This window comes from Zeugodacus cucurbitae, chromosome 4 (assembly GCF_028554725.1).
Source record: "Zeugodacus cucurbitae isolate PBARC_wt_2022May chromosome 4, idZeuCucr1.2, whole genome shotgun sequence".
Lineage (NCBI taxonomy): Eukaryota > Metazoa > Arthropoda > Insecta > Diptera > Tephritidae > Zeugodacus > Zeugodacus cucurbitae.
In genome coordinates, this window is record NC_071669.1 from 37,044,725 (window position 1) to 37,065,053 (window position 20,329).

Below are 20,329 nucleotides of genomic sequence, written 5' to 3' on the forward strand. Positions count from 1 at the left end.
TTCGGTATAATTATATAACAAGTAAGTAAGGGCTAAACGAAAACAATCTTATATAGTATATTAGGGCTGGGGTAATTCTAATGTCAAGAAAATTATATACCAAATTACATTGCAATTGGTCGAGTAGGTCCTATTTCCATAAAATTTTGTGTTTCAGACGTCATTCGTTAGTGGATTAAAACACCTTTAGTAATTTTCAACATAACATTTGTATGAGGAGTGGGAGTGGTTATTATTCCATTCCATCAATTTTCATTATGATGTGATACTGTAGCGGAATGTGTCCAATGGCAATAGGCACTGAAGTCCTCATATTCAGTTCTGATCAGAGATCTGCATTGAGTAATAATGAAATTAGTACACTAACTCATGAGCCAAACAAATTTGTGTAAATGAGTACTAATTCTAATATCAAAAATCACTAAGACTCATTTCCACCAAACCAAAAAAAACTCATTGTATTTCTACACTTATATGTGCCGTCAATTTATGACTCAAACGAGTTTATAGTAACAATTTGATTTTACTCACTTGTTCATTGGTCACGATGAAAATAAACTTGAATGAGCTCGCTACACTGATCGGCATGAGTGGAATTGTGACTTCGTAGCTGAGCACGAAAGTAAAGATACCCAGTGAGAACTTTGTCACATTACATGTTTCATTATTTCATTGAACATGCATTTTCGTGCGTCTTTTTTTATTTTCAATATATTACTATTAAAAGAAATATATTAGAACCTAAAAGTATTAACTTTACTGTCATTAATTAACTTAAAACATTAAATGTAATACACGACATTAAAGAACAAAACACATCGTTAGTCATTTCCCGCAGGGCACTTTTGCCTAGTGGCGGCACAGCCTTCGTCAGTTTTACTTTGATCATATTCGTATCACTAATTCATTAGCTTTACTATTGGTGTTTTTTTGATGGTATGGCTCATTTTGGTTTGACTTGTCTGAATTATTGGCTCATGAGACAATTGAGCACTTCAACGATACATATGAAGAGAAACTTACTCATTATTTATGCTCTCGCTTTGTGTGCTGTGCGTAAATGTGTTTTAGTGGATCTTAGTGTTTGATGATTTTTGACTTATATGCACTAATACAATTTTTTGTGTTACTCAACAAATGACTCAAAAAATGGAATAATTGCAGTTCTCTGGTTCTGATCCCATGTTCGCTGTTTCTATTCGAGAGATGCGAGACGTATATTGTGAAGTGAAAAATAAGATGGGGTTTAAAACTGTACATATTATATTGGAATTTAACGTGGATTGATCGAGTAATTCATCAGATATTATTTTCGACCCAAATTAGACATTGACAAATTGGACATTTGATTCTTCAGTATCACCTTTACCGTCTATAATTCCCATCTAAAATACTTAGAACAATCACGGGTTCACCATGGTACATGCGAAAATATCCATAAAGACCTTGATATTCCTATGGTGAAGCAGAAGATAGAGGACAGCAGAAAGAAATATATGTATTTCTAAACTCCGTGGACATCCAAACTCATTGGCTAAAGCCTTACTACACATTCATGCAATCAAACACGTTTAAAAAGAAGAGATCTATCAGCCTATTAAAAAGCAACGTTCTACCAAAACAGCTCAACCACATTCTTTAACTTATTTAGTTCTAAATAGATTTATGATTTTAATACTAATTGAAAGGCTTTAAACAAAGCAGATCCAATAAATAAAAAATATTGAAGGAAAAAAACTTTACTGTAAAATTTAGTATTATCGATATACTGCAGTTTTAGTAGTTTTCAACATAACGTTTGTATGACTGGTGGGCGTGGGCGTGTAATTTAGGTAGTCAGAGGTAGTTAGCACTATAATCGAAAGAACGCGTTTAAGCTGTGAGTCGCGTTTCCCATTAAGTCTGAGCTTCTTTTATGATCTTCCCATATTGATATGAATTTGAACGTTGACTCACTCATTACGCATTACGTTTTTATGCGGCCGATTCCATCAGCCATCGAAGTTACAATTAAAGAGGGGTTATCAATAGCCCAACTTAACTTTATTCAACACAACTGATAGTTTTTAAATGAATCAACAACACTGATGAAATAATTAATATGCTTATTAAATTTTGTCATTACATTCTTTCAACAACAACGTTTCCCTCACTGCATTCCGCCATTGTTGATTATCTGCAGTTATTTACCGACAGCCTAACGGATGCATTAACAGACGTGCGTACGTTGTGTAAGTCATTGATCGAAGTGTAATTAAAATTCTCATAATAATAAATAAATTACACACATGACTTTCATGCGAGAGCACACAGCGTCCGTCCTTTGTTTATTGTTGTCGCATTACAAAGTTGTATTACCGGCGCGTTGTCACATTAAGGAAGTCACCAACCGGTCGGCTCAATGGCTACAGCACAGAGAAGCATTATTCCGTTATTTTAATGCTGTAAGAGACTGAAGAGAACACCGCTGTGTTGATGCGGGCTATCATCCTCTGAGTGATGGATCCTTCACACACGCAGAACTTTAATCCTTCAGATGTGCATGAATATGTTGTATCGACTTTCAACATTTCAATTCTGCTCACGAACACCCACGCACGCTTCCACATACATACATACATATGTATGTAGATTACAAAATGATCGAACAGTCGGCTCAGGCAGCGCGCGACTTGAGGATGTTTTTTTTTTTTTTTTTTTTTTTGTGAGAGATGGAAAAAATCATCGAAAGACACTGTTGCCCTATCAACAGTAGTGTGAGACTTTAACCCACTAAAAAAACATCTCCGTTCATAGCTATGATATTTGCCCTGCGGGACTACCGTTAGGTATTACTTCACAGGGCAAGCAAGGCCTATTGGCTAGTACTTCTATGGGGATTACATTCTAAATATGACTACTTGTCACGCTATAGCGTATTCGCTCTAATCTTCTTTGTTCTACCATTACGTTTGCGACCCATTGTTTTACGTAATGCCACACGTTCTTCGACTGCAGCATGTATACTACTATATTTTCTGGAGTTAATTTCTCCGAGATTTCGTGCTCTAAATTCACTCTCTCTGCCTCATATTTAGTGCATTGAAAAAATAAATGTTCAGCATCTTCTCTTTCGCTTCCGCAGGATGTACACATTTCTGCATCGTCATGTCCGTATTTATAGAGATATTCCCTAAAACAGCCATGCCCGCTTAGGAACTGCGTCAAATAAAAATCAACGTCGCCATGCTTTCTATTAAACCAGGTTTCAATATTTCTTATCAACCTGTGCGTCCATCGTCCTTTGGACGCTGTGTCCCACTGTATTTGCCACTCGTTTATACTCTTGCGTCTTTCTTCTTCACGCTCTTCAATTGTAAGAGGTCTTCCATACTGTTTACTTTTCTCGTAATTTCTTTTCAGCTCCTGAGCCATTATTTCGGGTGGCATTATGCCAGATATGACTGCTGCGGCTTCGTGGGATACTGTGCGGAAAGCGCTTGCAACTCTGAGTGCACTAAGCCGGAATAGAGATTTAATCGGCTTGACATATGTTTTCTGCATAAGGGCGTTTGCCCATACCGGTGCCGCGTACATTACTATTGTTATCGTAACTTTTGCCAATAGTAGTCTTCTCTTTTGACTAGGTCCACCAATGTTAGCCATTATTCGGGTTAAGGCCATGTTCACTCGCGCAGCTTTTTCACAGGCTTTCTCAATATTTGTCTTAAAATTTAGTCTCGAATCTATCAGTATGCCTAAATATTTCAATGATGTCTGTGTCGTAATGTTATACCCGTCTATATTAAGTATAATTACTTCTGTCTTCTTTCTACTAGTTATTAGCACTGCTTCTGTTTTTTGTGCAGCCAGTTGCAACTTCGCTGCTGTTAGCCAGTTCTTTATTCTCCGAGTAACACTGCTGCATATGTCTTCAATTTGGTGTAGTTCTTTTGCCACAATTGTCACTGCAATATCGTCTGCATATCCGATGATTTGTATTTCTTTTGGTGTTGGAAGGCGAAGGATTCCATCATACAGGATATTCCACAGGAGTGGGCCCAAGACAGATCCTTGTGGTACTCCACCGGTCACTTTGTATCGTTTGACTCCTTCGTCCGTATTGTATAGCAGGACTCTATCCGATAAATAACTTTTAATGATGCGTAGCAGATATCTTGGCGTTTTAAGATCCTGTAGTCTTTGAAGTATGTGGGTCCAACATGCAGAATTGAAAGCATTTTTTACGTCGAATGTAACGACTGCGCAGTATTCCTTGGATCCGTACATCCACCTTGTGCCCTCTATGGCTTTGTCTGCAATCTCTGTAAGTTTTTTGATCGCGTCAATTGTCAAGCGTCTCCTGCGAAACCCGTATTGGTTTTCTGACAACCCTTCCACTTCTTCAAGGTGTTTTTCTACCCGATCACAAATTATTCGCTCGAAAATTTTACCAGTAGTATCGATCATACATAGTGGCCTGTAAGAGCTTGGTTCACCTGGAGGTTTATTTGGTTTTTTTAAAAGCACCAAACGCTGCTTTTTCCATATTTTGGGAAAAATACCATCCCATAGACGACTTGAGGATGTAATTGACTTTTGTTGTGTGCAATTGTGTGCTGTCAATTAAATTGGTTATTTACAAGCTCAACATTTACCAACAAATAATTAATTTGGAATGCACAGACACACAGACTCACGCACGTAACAGCGCGTAGTTGCGCAAATATTGTGAAATAATTACATTTATACATTTCGTCGCCTTTTTGTCTTTAACGGGATGAGGACCAATTACATACGTGCATTTGTACAAATGCACATACAAAAGTGTATGAGACTTTTCCTCGAATAATATTATTTGCCGTCTGCATAAACTTCCGGTTGGAGAGAACACACTTCATATGAACATCCTGGTATTGGAAATTACAAATAAAAGTTACTTCATTTCTCATTCGAGTTGAACAGACGCTCTGTGTCTATGACGACCACTACAAACCTTTCAAGAACTGAGCACCATCGAGATGGAATCTATAGTTTCAAGCTTAGAACGAAGCCTCCATCAACGTTCTAGGCAGATCGACTTCTCCGGGAAGCTTTAACATTGGCTGTTTATGCCGTAATGCTAAGTAGAAGTTACTAATATGTTAAAATTGTTTAACAAGACCTCAGCATTGACTATGATGATTAACTGGTTTTTACTTAGCATATGTATGCATGTTTCATCATCAATGCTAGTAAATTGATGATGATTAATTTCATCAACGAATTAATGTCCTTGAATAAGCATATGTTTTGAAAATATGAGATAGAAATCAAATCTTCTACTGATTTTTATATTAACCACATATTATAAACAGTGCATTATAACTAAGATACGTTCCTGAAGTTATTATGATACCTAGGCTGGGTAAACCAATATATTATGTCACATCTTATAGGCCAATATCGCTGCTGCCAATCTTCGAGAATGTTCTCATGAAGAGGATCAAATCATTTGCGGATGACACATCCCTTTTAGCAGCTGAAGAGTCAACCTCAGTATCTACCCTTCGAGTGCAGAAGTACTAAAGCCAATTTGAGCCTATGGAGCTCAACTATGGGGTTGCTCAAGTCAAAGCTGTATTGCCTGCATTCAGCGCTTCCAAAATAGCATACTAAGAAGTATAGTTAATGCTCCTTGATATGTTAGATCTGCTAACCTTCACCGTGATCTTGGTGTGAATTCAGTAGTAAACGAAATAACCAAACTTGCAAAGACTCACGAAATGAGGCTTATATAGCATGTAAATGAAGAGGCATCCAGACTCATCGGAACTGCTGAACGAGAAAACCGACTGGAACGTAAGAAGAGGTCTTCAGACTTAGCAAGGCAACTGTAGCAGCAAATAATTTTCTCTAAAACTTAGCTTTTAATTATTTTATAACTATTTTTTTTAAATATAACAAACCAATAATAACTTAAATCCAATAATAAACAATAAAAAAATAAATTGGTCGTTCACTAAGTGATTTCGTTTGATAACAACCACTAATCTTTTTGAATTTTTTCGCAGCCAACTTCACACTTAACAGCTTTACCGTTATATATTTGAACGGCTGATATAGTAAGGTTTTTTTGTAAAAAAAAAGTTGAAAATTTTTTGGAATATTTTTTGTTTGGCTCCTATCGAAGATGGAAAATCGAAAACAGCATTATCGGCATATTTTATTTTACTGTCAAAAATGTGTCAACCGAACGCCAATGTCAAAATTGGTTTCCAAAATTTCGTTCTGCCAATTTCGATCTTGCGAATGCACAATGTCCTGCAAGAACTCTTGAAGCCGATATGGATAAAATAAAGTTTGGAAAGCACAGGAAACGACTAGGGTTAAGCTTGACATATGGGTTCCTCATGTCCTAAAGACAGTTACTTCAGTGATCCATTTATGAAGCGCATTGTTTCTGGCTACGAAAAGTGGGTTGTTTACAAGAATGTAAAGCGCAAGAGATCTTGGTTTGAAAAGGAGGTTTGAAAGATCAAACCACTTCGAAGGCCGATGGACACCAAAAAATGTGATATTGTGAGTTTGGTGAGATTTCAAACAGATAGTTTATTATCGGAAAAGGAAATAAAAACATTTAAACATGAAGAACAAAGTGGGATCCAAAAATTCTACTTGAAGATGCGCCAGTAATCAGAAGGTTTAGAGGTTCCGTTGAACTTCTAAGGACTTTTCCATTGCCGAACAACGAGACAGTTGTTGAGGTTTGTGTTGATGAGAACACAGATAAAAGCATTAAAAATACAGGCGTCTATAAAATATCGGATGAACCATTGACTATGCAGTAGTATGGGTAAATGGCATACCTGTCAATTAAAACTTTAATGCGCCTAGTCTAATCGAAAAATATAAAAAACATATCCTATAATCCACAACAAGTAGTGTGGAATAAGTCCCACCCCACTGCATATCTATGAACACTTGTAGACTACTTCCCAGTTTTTTGGGAAGAGCCTGAAAATATGTATTATAGTATACTCACATTTTTGCTGTCTCGGATAACAATTTAAAAGGAACTCAGTGGTACTACTAATTGATCTGCGGGAAACCTGGAAACTTTTAAATATAATTTAATGAAACCTGCCTAATTGATACTCATACGCACTGACTAACTGCCCTAAAACATATTAGTTTATGGTGCAATGAAGAGTGCCAACGACTGGGCAACGAGAGGTACAATATTTTCACAAAGCAAACTAACACCGTAATCCTCTAAAGTACTTAGGATCTGCAGCCTGCCTGCCTGGACTCTGGAAATTAGGAAAAATGCTCGCAATTTCTGGCTGTATTGCCTGCCACAACGAAACGAAACTAGAGTTTTAATAAAAACTAATTATTGTTTGTTTTTAACTGCCATGCCATCCAGCAAAATAAACGGTGTGTGTGCTTTGCGGCTCGTTAAGGGGAGCCCCATTGCCGCTAAGCACCAGTCACCTGAACTCACCGTACAACAACACTTCACCACAGCAGCCACTACCAACACGCTCGGCTGAAACTTCACTCGTTCCGCACACCATCTCTCCTTCGCCGCATGGTGCGAATAATATGAGCCCCTCGGCTACTATGCCACACCTGCCCAGCACACCACTGCAACGCCACCAGCTGGTAAACAATAGACATTTGTCAGAGTATGTGTTCCTCCATATGTATTATATTTAAATAAATGAGTGTATGTGTACTTTTGTGGCGTGTGTGTGTCCGAGTTGTACTGTAATGCGACATGTGGCAACGTTTTAGTCACCTGCCACAATGCTTCGGCATACTTTTGGTCCATCGTTCGCTGCTAAATACTTATTCAACAAAGCACTGCTGCTATTGTTGTTGTTGTTGTTGCTGACATTTATTTATTTTGTTATTGCATTTTTGATGTTGTCGTTGTTATTGTTGTGTTAGTGTTGTATAAGTGAAAATAATTTAAATTTACATGCATTTTGTTTGTCATGTACACTTTGTTTGCTCATTTATTTTCGCACTTGGCTGCCTGCCTGTTGTTGAATTCCGCCTGACTGCCTGCTTGGCTGGTTGGTTGAGCGGTTAGCGTCCCGCCGCCTTGCTAACAGCGCTGAGCCCGTGTACAGCTGTTAAATGTTTAAATAAATTCGCCGGTTTTGCTCTTGTTTCTGTTCACAGTTTGTCGGATTTACGAGCTGTCTATGTATGTGTGAGTGTGCTCACACATATCTTTTTAATTTATCTGCATTTGTTTTTAATATTTTCTGTTTGGTTAGCATATACGCATATGGCGAATGTGTTGTTTGTTTTCATCCGCAAATGCTCGCAAATAATCGCTTTAGTTAAGTTGTAGTCTGGGTTTCGCCTCAAATTAAATTACAACAACAACCATGCAAATACGAAACTGATTAAATCTGTAATTGTTTATTTTATATTTATGTCAAATGTTTATTTTTGTTGCTGGAGGCGCATGACAATCTAACGTACAGACCTGTGACAGCTGTACATGGATCTGATATCCTGCAAGAAAAGTACCAAGGATACAAGACTAAAATATTTCATGGACTATGACACATTACTTCATGAGTGAACAAAACAGGAGGAGTATTATAGAAAATCTCTCAAACACATTACTTCCTCCAAAAGGTGGCAGTCTAAACATTTATTTAACTCTTTAAATTGCTGAACCGACAGCTCAGCCACGCAACATACAAATATTATTTTGAAAATGTCTAAGAGTGCGTTAACTTGCTAATGAAAACCGTCACAAGCACAAAGTTTACAGTAAAGATGGATTGCATGCCATTTGAAGAAAAAATTTGACAATAGTTATGGCACCGCACCCTTATCACACATATGTATCTCAGAAATTAGTAAGCCAATTTCTACTGAGTTCACTCATTCTTTTTCATCATATCCTTATATTACAGTTTGCAAATTGAAGAAATTTGTTAACTAACGATTTACCCTACTTCTGATATAACATCAACGCCAATGTACATAAATATCGGATTGGAACTCAGAGTGCCTCTTGCTGGTGTTTGAAGAAAATTTAGGTCAATCAAGATATGAAACTCAGAAGACATATTTTCCTGATAATAATGAATTCTGTTGCTGCAGATGGATAGGTTTGTGTGTGAAATCGATTCACGAATTACCTCAGCTCCTCATACTATATTTTACCGAAGAATATATGAACTCACATAGAGTTACCTTACCTTTTGAAAAAAAAACATGACACCACGATAAAGCCAACAGTCAGCATTATTACAACAACATTTATGAGATGGTACCAAACAACACATCCATGGGAAGCCCATCTGCTTTGATTACAAACTTTGGTCAGCGGCCACACTGAATAGGTACTTCGTTAACCGCGAACTTTATCAATGTGTAACTGGTTCGACTCTGAAACAACAATCGGAATATAGTTTTAGTGCCGCTGTTACCAAAATATCTTGGTCCATACAACCTGTATTTCGACAATTTTTTTACTGGGTTCCCTTTGGTCTCAAAAGAAATCATTGTCGCTAAGTGGCTTATATTATAATGAGCTTATAATGTCATTTAAAATATATGTCCTTATACATACATATGTTGGAGTCTCATTGCATTTCATTTCGACAAATTTGGATGGATTTGGATGAAATACAAACATTCATGAGCGATATGTTCTTTGAAATCTTTAAGGTGTTCACTATCCCAGTTAACGTCATTTTTGACCTTCAAATCACTATTTGGTAAAAGAAGCTTAAGTAAACCGGGACTGGATGAAAAAATAATAGATATTATTTTGCATAAGTCTCTTATGGCCATATTTGAGTTGAGTCGTGCTCAGGTTATCAAAACTCCTTCAATCCATTTGATGTTCTTAAATTGTATAGTTGAAAAGAATATCACTTACATTGTGCAATATGCAAAAGTTTCATAAACAATTTCAATTTCGAAATTCGCAGTGTTATTTTGGGAAAATGCAACTGCGCTTTATGTCTCTTCATCCTGCTTCATTAGGTCCGCTAAGAGCTAAGCTAGTCCAATATAATATCTTGTCTTTCAAACGGCATGCTCTGTGGCATGCACTTCAGATCGCCTTGCGCTGCGGCGCTTAATTTAGACGCTAATAAAAGAGAAGTGCTGAGGAAGAGGACACGACGAAATATTCGTAATTCGGCAAATTATGACAGACGCCAGAAGCCACCGCCGAACCAGAAGCGACAGCTAAAGTAAGACAATACAGCTGAAGTGAACAATCGCATAAAACCACATTAATGGCACCGACTGTTGCGGCTGTGGCTGCTGCGGAGTCGCAGTCCTCAAGCAATAAACATGGCCCCAACTGCAGGCTGCAGACCGAATCATCTCGAGTACATAGTCTTTCACTCCATTTCGCAGCTCCAACGCCGCCGACGCACAATGACGAGTGCGGCAGAGTGCGAACCGGGGATTATTGTGTGTTTTACGGGTGCAGATGACAGCGCAGCGAAGCATCTAATGAATGTCAACAACTTTACTCACAGTGCAAATAGAAAGCGATAACAAGAATGCAGGAAGTGCATGGTGTTGAGTCTAATTTTCGTATTGCATAGCTGTCAACTGTGCTATGTTCCTTTTGTTAAGCGCAATGAAAGTTTTCAGATAAAGCGGCAGATTGCATCTTTCTACTATTTTCTTGAATTTGAGTATGCTAAAGTTCACTTTACTCCTCAACAGAATACTTCAAGTGAAGATAAGTAAAATGTGATGGTTTATACCATAATTTTTTTCTATAGAGACCAGTATTACACAAGATACAACTGAGCTTTCGAGAATACGGTTCGTTGAATGTTACTGACTTTCTTGGAAACTATACAGGAAATAAGAGCAATGTTTTACGACAACCTAAAGACTTGGGCTCCGCTAGATTAGATAGATAATGTTCTCATTTTTTACGGGCGAAAACACCGCTTACGTGGATATAGCCAATTCGTTCTTTCTTCTCGCGTTTTGGCGCCACTTGGAAATCCTCACCCTCGGATTCCACCAACGGGTACTGCATCGAACACTTTCAATGGCGGAGTGTTTTCGTTTATTTGAACAACATGATTAGCCAGAGTTGCCGCTGTGCTTTTATTCGCGGAACTGTGTCAGTGTCGTCGAATAAGTCATACAGTATTCGCAACTTGTAGAGTGTGGCTTTGGTTCGTCGAGAGAGGACTTTACTATTCAATTTCCTACTCAGCCCAACGAAGCACCTGTTGGCAAGAGTGATTCTGCAACAACAACTTGCCAGCTAAGGCCCGAATTCGCTGACTGTTTGTTTGATGACAGGAGATATTTCGTCTTGTCGTTGTTCACTACCAGACCCATAAGACCAGCACCTGTACACTCTTACAGAAGATCGTACCTTCTCAATTTAGCTCTGCTACTCCTGGTCCTGGCGGAGCTTTTGGTGTTGCTCAACGTCAGTTTACACAGCCGTATTTGTTTTGCGGGGATACCAAATTCAGATATACATAGCTCCTTTTCGTGCTGTCGAAGGCAAAAATATGGTGTGTGTCGATCCTCTTTTCATAGATCGCATGGTGAAACTGGTCAATTGCAGATTTTCCAAGTCTAAAGCAGCACTGATAAGGTCCAATCAGTTTGTTGACGGTCCTCTTTAATCTTTCACTCAAAAGCAAAAGTTAAAGCACTATGTGAATACCTGTGATAGTCTTTGAGTACCAACGGCGCTGATTTAATTCCATTTCGAGAAAAAAGCGGACTTAGCGGAACTATTGAATTCTCTATTCTACCATTTAAATAATCATTCCAGTATTGAATAAAAATGGATATGTTATTGCAGAAAAAAATTAAAAATTTTTTGAGGTAGGTTTATTTATTTAATTTTATTAATTTATATTATTATTTCATATTTGGCATAAAGTCATCTACATATATATTCATATACATATATATAGAATTACGAAAATCATGTTAAAGTGTATATAGTATGTCGACTGGGAAATTCCAAATCTATGCATTCAATTAATTTTGCAAAGATATCTCTCATATTAACGTTATAAAGCCCATTGGAAGTTCGTAAATTATCTTCTAAGGTATATGGGGGCTAGGGGATGTTATAGTCCGATTTCAACACCACCAATGTAGCATTTGTATGCACTTTTATTCCTATATCGTTATTGGTGATTGGTTAATATATTGTCCAGTGACGAATCAGATGGACTTGAAAATCGTGTTATATGGGAGATAGGGCGTGGTCGTAAACTGATTTCTCTCCTTTTCTATCTCTAAAGTTAGAATGCCAAAATTTTCCAAAAAATTTTAAACCACAGATGGTCTTTCTTACATTGATTCCATGTATCAAATTGTATTTGTATAGCTTCAATTATACTCTCGCAACAAAAGTTGCTAAAGAGAGTATTATAGTTTTGTTCACCTAACGGTTGTTTGTAAGTCCTAAAACTAAACGAGTTAGATATAGGGTTATATATACCAAAGTGATCAGGGTGACGAGTAAAGTTCAAATCCGGATGTCTGTCTGTCCGTCCGTCCGTCTGTCCGTCCGTGCAAGCTGTAACTTGAGTAAAAATTGAGATATCTTAATGAAACTTGGAACACGCGTTCCTTGGCACCATAAGAAGGTTAAGTTCGAAAATGGGCGGAATCGGACCACTGCCACGCCCACAAAATGGCGATAACCAAAAACACATAAAGAGCTATAACTAAGCCATAAATAAAGTTATGAAAATAAAATTTGGAACATAGGATCGCATTAGGGAGGGGCATATTTGAATGTAATTTTTTTGGAAAAGTGGGCGTGATCCCGCCCCCAAATAGGTTTTTTATATATATCTTGCAAACCAATAAAGGTATATAAACCAAACTTTCTGCAGCAAGCTTTTCGCCGTTTCCTTATACAGTCCAAAAATGAAAGAAATCGGATAATAACCACGCCCACCTCCCATACAAAAGTTAGGTTGAAAATGTCTAAAAGTGCGTTAACTCACTAACGAGAATCGTCAGAAACACAAAATTTCACAGAAATGATAGCAGAAGGAAGCTGCACTCAGATCTTTTTACAAAATGGGAAATGGGCGTGGCATCGCCCACTTATGGGTCAAAAACCATATCTCAGGAACTACTCAACAGATTTCAATGAAATTCGGTATATAATATTGTATTGACACCCTGATGACATGTGTGGAAAATGGATGAAATCGGTTCACAACCACGACTACTTTCTTTATAACTCACTTTTGAATTCCATCTGAATCCTTCAATTTATAACATATACATTAGGAACCAATGATGATAGCGAAATAAAACTTTACACAAATACAGTATATGATCTGTGGCATCACTTGTGAAAAAATTGTCGAAAACGGACTATAACTTTTCAAGGCCCCAGATATCGAACATGTTGAACTCAGCGCCTAAGGTTAAATTTTAACCGAAAATATGGGTAAATCTCTCAACTAATTTAATGTAATTAAGAGGAAATTGTTTTCTTCCAATAGTGTGTCTCTGTTCCAAAAATTATTAAAATCGGGTCACAACATCTCTTAGCTCCCATATACATAATTATAGGTTTCGCAAAAATATCATCCGCTAGCTCCCATATACCTAATTAAAGGTTTTTCAAAAATTCGTTGGGCTTTATTACGCATATATGTATTGGTTAATATGTGATATATCTTAGCAAATTAAGTGAGCGTATAGTATTGGATATAGTGTACCTTGCTGGTGAAATTGAATGAAATCGGTTCAGGAATTACCTCAGCCCTCATACACTATATAGGACGATTTTCGTTATTCTATTAAACTTTATGCCGAATTTATGGGTAAATTTGTGCGTTATCTTATTAAAATTTCCTCAATAAATTGCGAGAGTATAAAATGTTCGGTTACACCCGAACTTAGCCTTTCCTTACTTTTTTATATGATTTTCAACTCGTCTCGTAATCCTGAGCAGGATGCTAACTATGCTATGCGGCATGTGAGCCTACAAATGTAGCAACACCGTAAAACAATTCATATAATTTGATAAACCACTACTTCTCTCATTACAGGCTGTAATCGCACCTACTACGGAGACATCGGCTTAACCTACTCTCTGGAACTTTATCGCCCCAAACAGGATCGATTGCCGTACGTGTGTGTGCTGACCTTTACTGCCGCGGGTGGCCAACATGGCGACGTCGTACAGGTCGGTATTATTTTCATTGAAAAATAGTTAAGAGAACGAATAAATTGAAGGATTCAATGAATTCTCTCTACAAATGCCACTGAAAATATTTACCGCAAATCCCATTCTCGACACTAAATATACATAGAAATATGAAGAATGTACATCGCAAATAATAAATGTGCAGTTGTAATTTCCGTTATAAAATTTAAAATTCTTCAGCAAGCTCTTAAATTTGAGAATTTAAGCCAATGAAAGCGGAACTGTGCTGTCCTCGCTGTCATTTTTTTATCTTTCATATTTGGCATCTTTTCGCCAGAGCAATTCTCTCCGGCGCCAAACAACCGCCGAAACGCGCGAATGAGGCACGAGTGAAGTGGGTGTTTGTGTGTTTGTGATGTTTCACAAAAATTTGCATGATTCACGAAATTCGCCCGAAAAGTGTGTTGCAAACAATTTGATGGTGTTTTCTTTGATATAAACGCATGCGAGCTCCCGCATTTATTCGCACAAATTTTTGCATGCCAAAGTTGAAGCATTACCTTTGAGATAAAATTATGCAAATCTTTTTATGAAAATTGTGGCGCAAAAAACTGTTGTTGAGACCACAACAAAGAAAGAATTTTGCGAGCTATTAAATGTATTTTATTTATTCATATAAATTTGTGTGTGTGTGTCTATGTAGGCACATACCCACTTTATGGAATTCAATGCAGAGGAATTCAATGGTTTATAGCAAAATAAAGTAGAAATAAATTCAAGTGCCATACATTTATGTTTCCTAGAAATTTATTTGCATTGATGGAGTAGAGTGATACTAAGATACATGTTTGTGTTAATGTGTACTACACTTTATAGTCATTGACTAACGTAGTCGAAAAAATTTCAGAATACAACCGCTTGAATATCGTCTATTTCAAACAAGTAAGTAAGGGATAAATTCGGGTGTAACCGAACATTTTATACTCTCGCAATTTATTTATTTAGCTTTATTTATATTATATAATACACAATTTGACAAAAACATTCTTATTAGTATTTTGTCGAACCACCTTTGTTTTTTATAACGGATTTTATCCGCTCTGGCATTGAGTTTATCAGATTTTGTACTGTTCCTGCTGCGATACCGTTATTCCACACATCTTCGATAATTCTATGCAATTCTGCTAAAGTTTTTGGTCTCTTCTGTGATATCTGAGTCTTCATTATAAACCAAAGGTTCTCATTTTGATTGAATTCCGGACTATTACCTGAACATTCTTAAGTCGAAACCGCGATTTTTGATAAATAAATATTCACCTGAAAGAAAAATGAAAGGACAAGTATAAAATTTGTAATTTAAATTATAGCAATAACCTCTAGATGTACAAAAAAATTCATATTTACTTTTTTGGCGCGCTGGCATGGGGCAGAGTCATCCTGAGAAATAAAGACATCCGCTCATGAAAAACGGCTTTTTATTGAGGGTAGTAAATTCGTCTCAAGCATCTCCTGATACTTAAGCCCGTTGACGGTTCCATCTATTAGGGCTAGTTGTCAAAGGCCATGGTAAGAAAAGGATCCCCAGACCATTCGGCTGCCTCCCTACTTAACGGTTCATTGAAGACATTCGTCCTTGAACCACTCACAAGTTCTCTGCCTTACGTACGACATCCGAGAAGATAACATATTGTCAATCAAGATGAGTCCAATTTTCATGATCTTTTGCCCATCGTATACGTTTTTGACGCATTTTTGAGATCCAAAGTCGCTTTTTGGCGGGCCGAAGAGCGTTCAAATTAATATCTTGAAGCCTTCAACGAACGGTTCTTGCATAAATTTCTGTACCGACATCTTGAAATAACTCCACTTTAACGTCCTCAGCATTTTTGATTCGATTCCTCAAGCAAATACGTGCCATTAGTCGATTTTCCTTTGAATTTGTCTTCTTCTTTGCTCCAGAGCCAGTTTTTTTCTTAAGAGACCTGGTTCTATAGAATTTTTTAAGGAATTCTCCGACGGAGGACTTGCTGAAGCCAACTCTATTACTTATTTCCCGAATAGTCTTTTTATATTTTCCCAAAATCAAAATATTTCTTTTTTTTATTTCGGACTTTTTTTTTTTGAAATTCGGCATATTTAATCTTTAGCGAAGCACAAGCACAAACTAAATTATTAAACTCTTAAAAAATAAACTAAAAGTTGCTATAAAACGTGTACCGAACACGTATTTAGGTAAAAGAATAAGCCTTTAGGCAGTAAAATACACTGGTGGTCACAATCGCCCTTTAAATACAAATCGACGGGTTGTCCGGATGTTACTGTCCGCTACTTTATGTGTTTTCAGTTTTCGTCAGTTTGTGGGCGTGGCAGTGGTCCGATTTTGCCTTCGAAAGCAACCTTCCTATGGTGCCAAGAAATAAGTGTGCCAAGTTTCATCAAGATCCCTTAATTTTTACTCAAGTTACAGCTTGCACAGACGGACGGACAGACAGACATTCGGATTTTGACTCATCGCCTTGATCACTTTGGTATATATAACCCTATATCTAACTCGTTTAATTTTGGGTGTTATAAACAAACCTTATGTGAACAAAACTATAATACTCTCTTAGCAACTTTGTTGCGAGAGTATAAAAATTTGATATCACAACGATTATTAAGTTATTGAGTACGTAAGTTACGTTACTGCGTACGTAAATCATTTTGACACAACCTCGCTTGCTCCCACATATATATATGTACATACGTAATCGATAGCTTAAAGTTCGTAATTATTTTATAACGGATGCAACGGATGTTTTGAATTTCACCAGATTCTTTCACTGCACAACAGACCTCCTTATCAGATCGAAAACTTGAGATCAATCGAGCAATTAACGCGAACCAACTTGATTGAGCTTTGGAAGAGGCCACAGGAAGTACGGTATAATTACAAAACAAAAACCTTTTGAGGGATTTGATTACTATTGACCATGAATTGAAACGCATTTTTTTTATTTATATTACAGTTCGAAAAACAAGATTTTCAAGATGTTAGACCCAAAAAAATCTACTTTAGGCACCATTTCAAGGTGACTGCCGCAAAATCTATAACTGCTTTACCGACAATCCAACTTATTAAGAACGTGGCCTAGATACCAAAAATATTATTTAAAACACTAATAGTTTCTTCTGATTGCGTGGCTATGTTTGGATTTCATTGATTCGTAGTCAATCCGCATCTCCTGAGGAGTTTTCAGCCGCGAATTGTATTGAGCATCTGATTGGCAACCACACATCGGATCTATTCCAATAGTGTTCGGACTCTTTTCATACTTCTTCGGTTCCGATGTATGAGATTCCAATGCAAAAACTGTTGTATTAGCTTTCTTAATTTTCGCTATATATTCGCGTATCGTTCTTCGTATATCATCAACTCTTTGGTCTACAACAATTTCTAATGAGAAGACATCGCATCGGTCTACCTTAGTATCTAATATATCCTGCAAATCTTCCATGGTGCGCATAAAATGATCGCGGTATTTTGTCAACTCGTCGTCAACTTCTAGAATCCGTATCACAACTGTATCTTTCTGGCTTATATTTTCCAAATATTGTTCCATAAATTCCAACCAAGTTACAAATTCGATTTCGAAGTCTTCTAGCTTTTTAGACATGGCTTGTAAGCGCTTGTATACAGGTAGGATAGTTTTTTCAAAAATTGACTGCTTGAATTTGGAGTCAGCGAACAAATTGCATATATCTTTCATAGCTGGATCACAGGTCGAACAAATGTGTTCCTTGCTCAATATCGGTAAATTTGGAAATGAATCATTAGAGCTTCTTGTCGGCTCGTCGTTGCGCACTTCTTCTAAGTGCTTGTCTATTTTTTCTTCCAACTCATCGACCGTCCGTTCAAGTTGGCTCAAGCAATCAAATTGGTTTACCGTTTTCATTTGAATACTGTCAAACACGAGCGGTGAAATGGAGGATTCCTTTAGAAGCTTATCAATAACCATGGCTTCGTACCCACTGATTGAGATTTTTTCATTTTCACAGCCTAATTTCTTAAGCACCAAGTCAAGCAAACTATGCAGCACAATTGTGTTGACGCCGGTTAATGATTCGGTTCCCAAAGCAATCTGAAGCAGGTCTTCCAAAGATAACTCTAATTCAGCATTTGTGTGCATTTACACAAGCTATAACTTTACGATTTATATAGTAAATTGGCGAATGCTTAGATATGTTGTGTGTCTAAGTATTGGGAGCTAAAAAAAAACTTTTTTTGAAATAAAAATCTGTATTGTCGTTAATGATAAATGTCAAGTCTTATAAAGTGAAGTGGTTTCGAGCATTGAAAACCGATTGAAACAAAAACAAAAATTTAGCAACAATCTTCTCTTAAGAGCATTCACCTTTAGAAATTCATAGAGGCTTGTGGAATGAAAGGCTTTTTAATCATTTCATCACTCAATCTGAGAAGGTTTAAACTTTATGAATTGGGAAGAGCACACTGAAGTTCCAATCATCTGGCATGCCTTCGTCCGACGATATTCTGCAAAGAATTTGATGCATGCACCTTCTTAGTTCTTCGCCGCCGTATTTAAATAGCTCGGTTGGCAATCCATCGGTCCACGCCAATTTGCTGTTCTTTAAGCGGCTAATTGTTCTTCGAATTTCTTCATAGTCGGGCAAGGCAACATCTGTTCCATTGTAAATGATTGGAGAATCGGATTCTCCATCTCCGGGTTTCGCACTTTCACTGCCACAGCAGGTTAGAAAAGTGTTCCCTCCATAAACCCTGTATGCCCGGGACATCAGGGACCAGATTACCACCTTGGTTCCTACAAGAGAATGCTCCGGTCTTGACACCTTTTGTAAGTCGCCTCAACTTTTCATTAAATTTTCGAGCATTACCCACGTCAGCCAGCTAGTCAAGCTCTTCTTACTCACCCATTCCGGCGTCTTTTTTTTGCGCCTCGCTTCCATCTTGAGCTCTCTGTATCTATTCTACACCACACATGTTGTGATCGATCGCAACATTGCGACGCAGGCTGTGTGCTTACTCTCCACTGCAAAACGACAATCGTCATCGTACCAGCTCGTTTTTTGTCGTTGCCGAAATCCGATTGTTTCGGCTGCAACGGTACGCAGCGAGTTTGAGATGCCGTTCAACAGTTCCCTTATACCGAGATGCTGACGTTGTGCTCTCAGAGAGCAGGAGTGCAAGTCGAGTAGAAAATTTTTGACCGTCTGTTCCGATTGCAGGTTTTCGCCGTCGACCTTTCTTGTATTTATTGACGGGCGTTCTTGGTTGCACAGAGGAGGGTACGTATTTTCGCTGCTACCAGATAGTGGTCCGAGTCTTCATTTTATCCTCGGAGAGTTCACTGGAGACATGTCGTCGGTCTATCACAGCATGATCGAGTTGGTTTCGCGATTTTCGATCAAGCGACAGTGATGTATATATATATATTTGGCGTAGGAACCGCTTTAAGCGATTATAGCCGAATCCACCAGAGCGCGCCACTCATTCCTCCTTTTTGCTTTTTGGCGCCAATTGGAAACACCAAGTGAAGCCAGGTCACTTTGCACTTGGTCTTTCCACCGGAGTGGAGGTCGTCCTCTTCCGCGGCTTCCTCCAGCGGGTACTGCATCGAATACTTTCAGAGCTGGAGTGTTTTCTTCCATCCGTACAACATGACCTAGCCAGCGTAGCCGCTGTCTTTTTATTCGCTGAACTATGTCAATGTCGTCGTATAAATCGTACAGCTCATCGTTCCATCGCCTGCGGTATTCGCCGTTGCCAATGTTTAGAGGACCAAAAATCTTGCGCAAAACCTTTCTCTCGAAAACCCCAAGAGTCGTCTCATCGGATGTTGTCATCGTCCACGCTTCAGCGCCATACATCAGGACGGGAATAATGAGCGACTTATAGAGTTTGATTTTGGTTCGTCGAGAGAGGACTTTACTTTTCAATTGCCTACTCAGTCCAAAGTAGCACCTGTTGGCAAGAGTGATTCTGCGTTGGATTTCAAGGCTGACATTGTTGGTGTTGTTAATGCTGGTTCCCAGATAAACGAAATTATCTACAACTTCAAAGTTATGACTGTCAACAGTGACGTGGGAGCCAAGACGCGAGTGCGCCGACTGTTTGTTTGATGACAGGAGATATTTCGTCTTGTCCTCATTCACCACCAGACCCATACGCTTCGCTTCTTTATCTAG

General features: G+C 37.9%; 1 protein-coding gene across 2 annotated transcripts in view; it reads left to right on the forward strand.

Annotated features, from left to right (window-relative positions):
* LOC105211555 (uncharacterized) overlaps positions 1 to 20,329 on the forward strand; it is a 54,287-nt gene that overhangs the window by 1,530 nt on the left and 32,428 nt on the right. For both annotated transcript variants that reach the window (XM_011183055.3, XM_011183056.3), the window contains exon 2: positions 14,025 to 14,161. In XM_011183055.3, the coding sequence (XP_011181357.3) occupies positions 14,025 to 14,161 (137 nt within the window). The remainder of the gene's footprint in view (positions 1 to 14,024; positions 14,162 to 20,329) is intronic.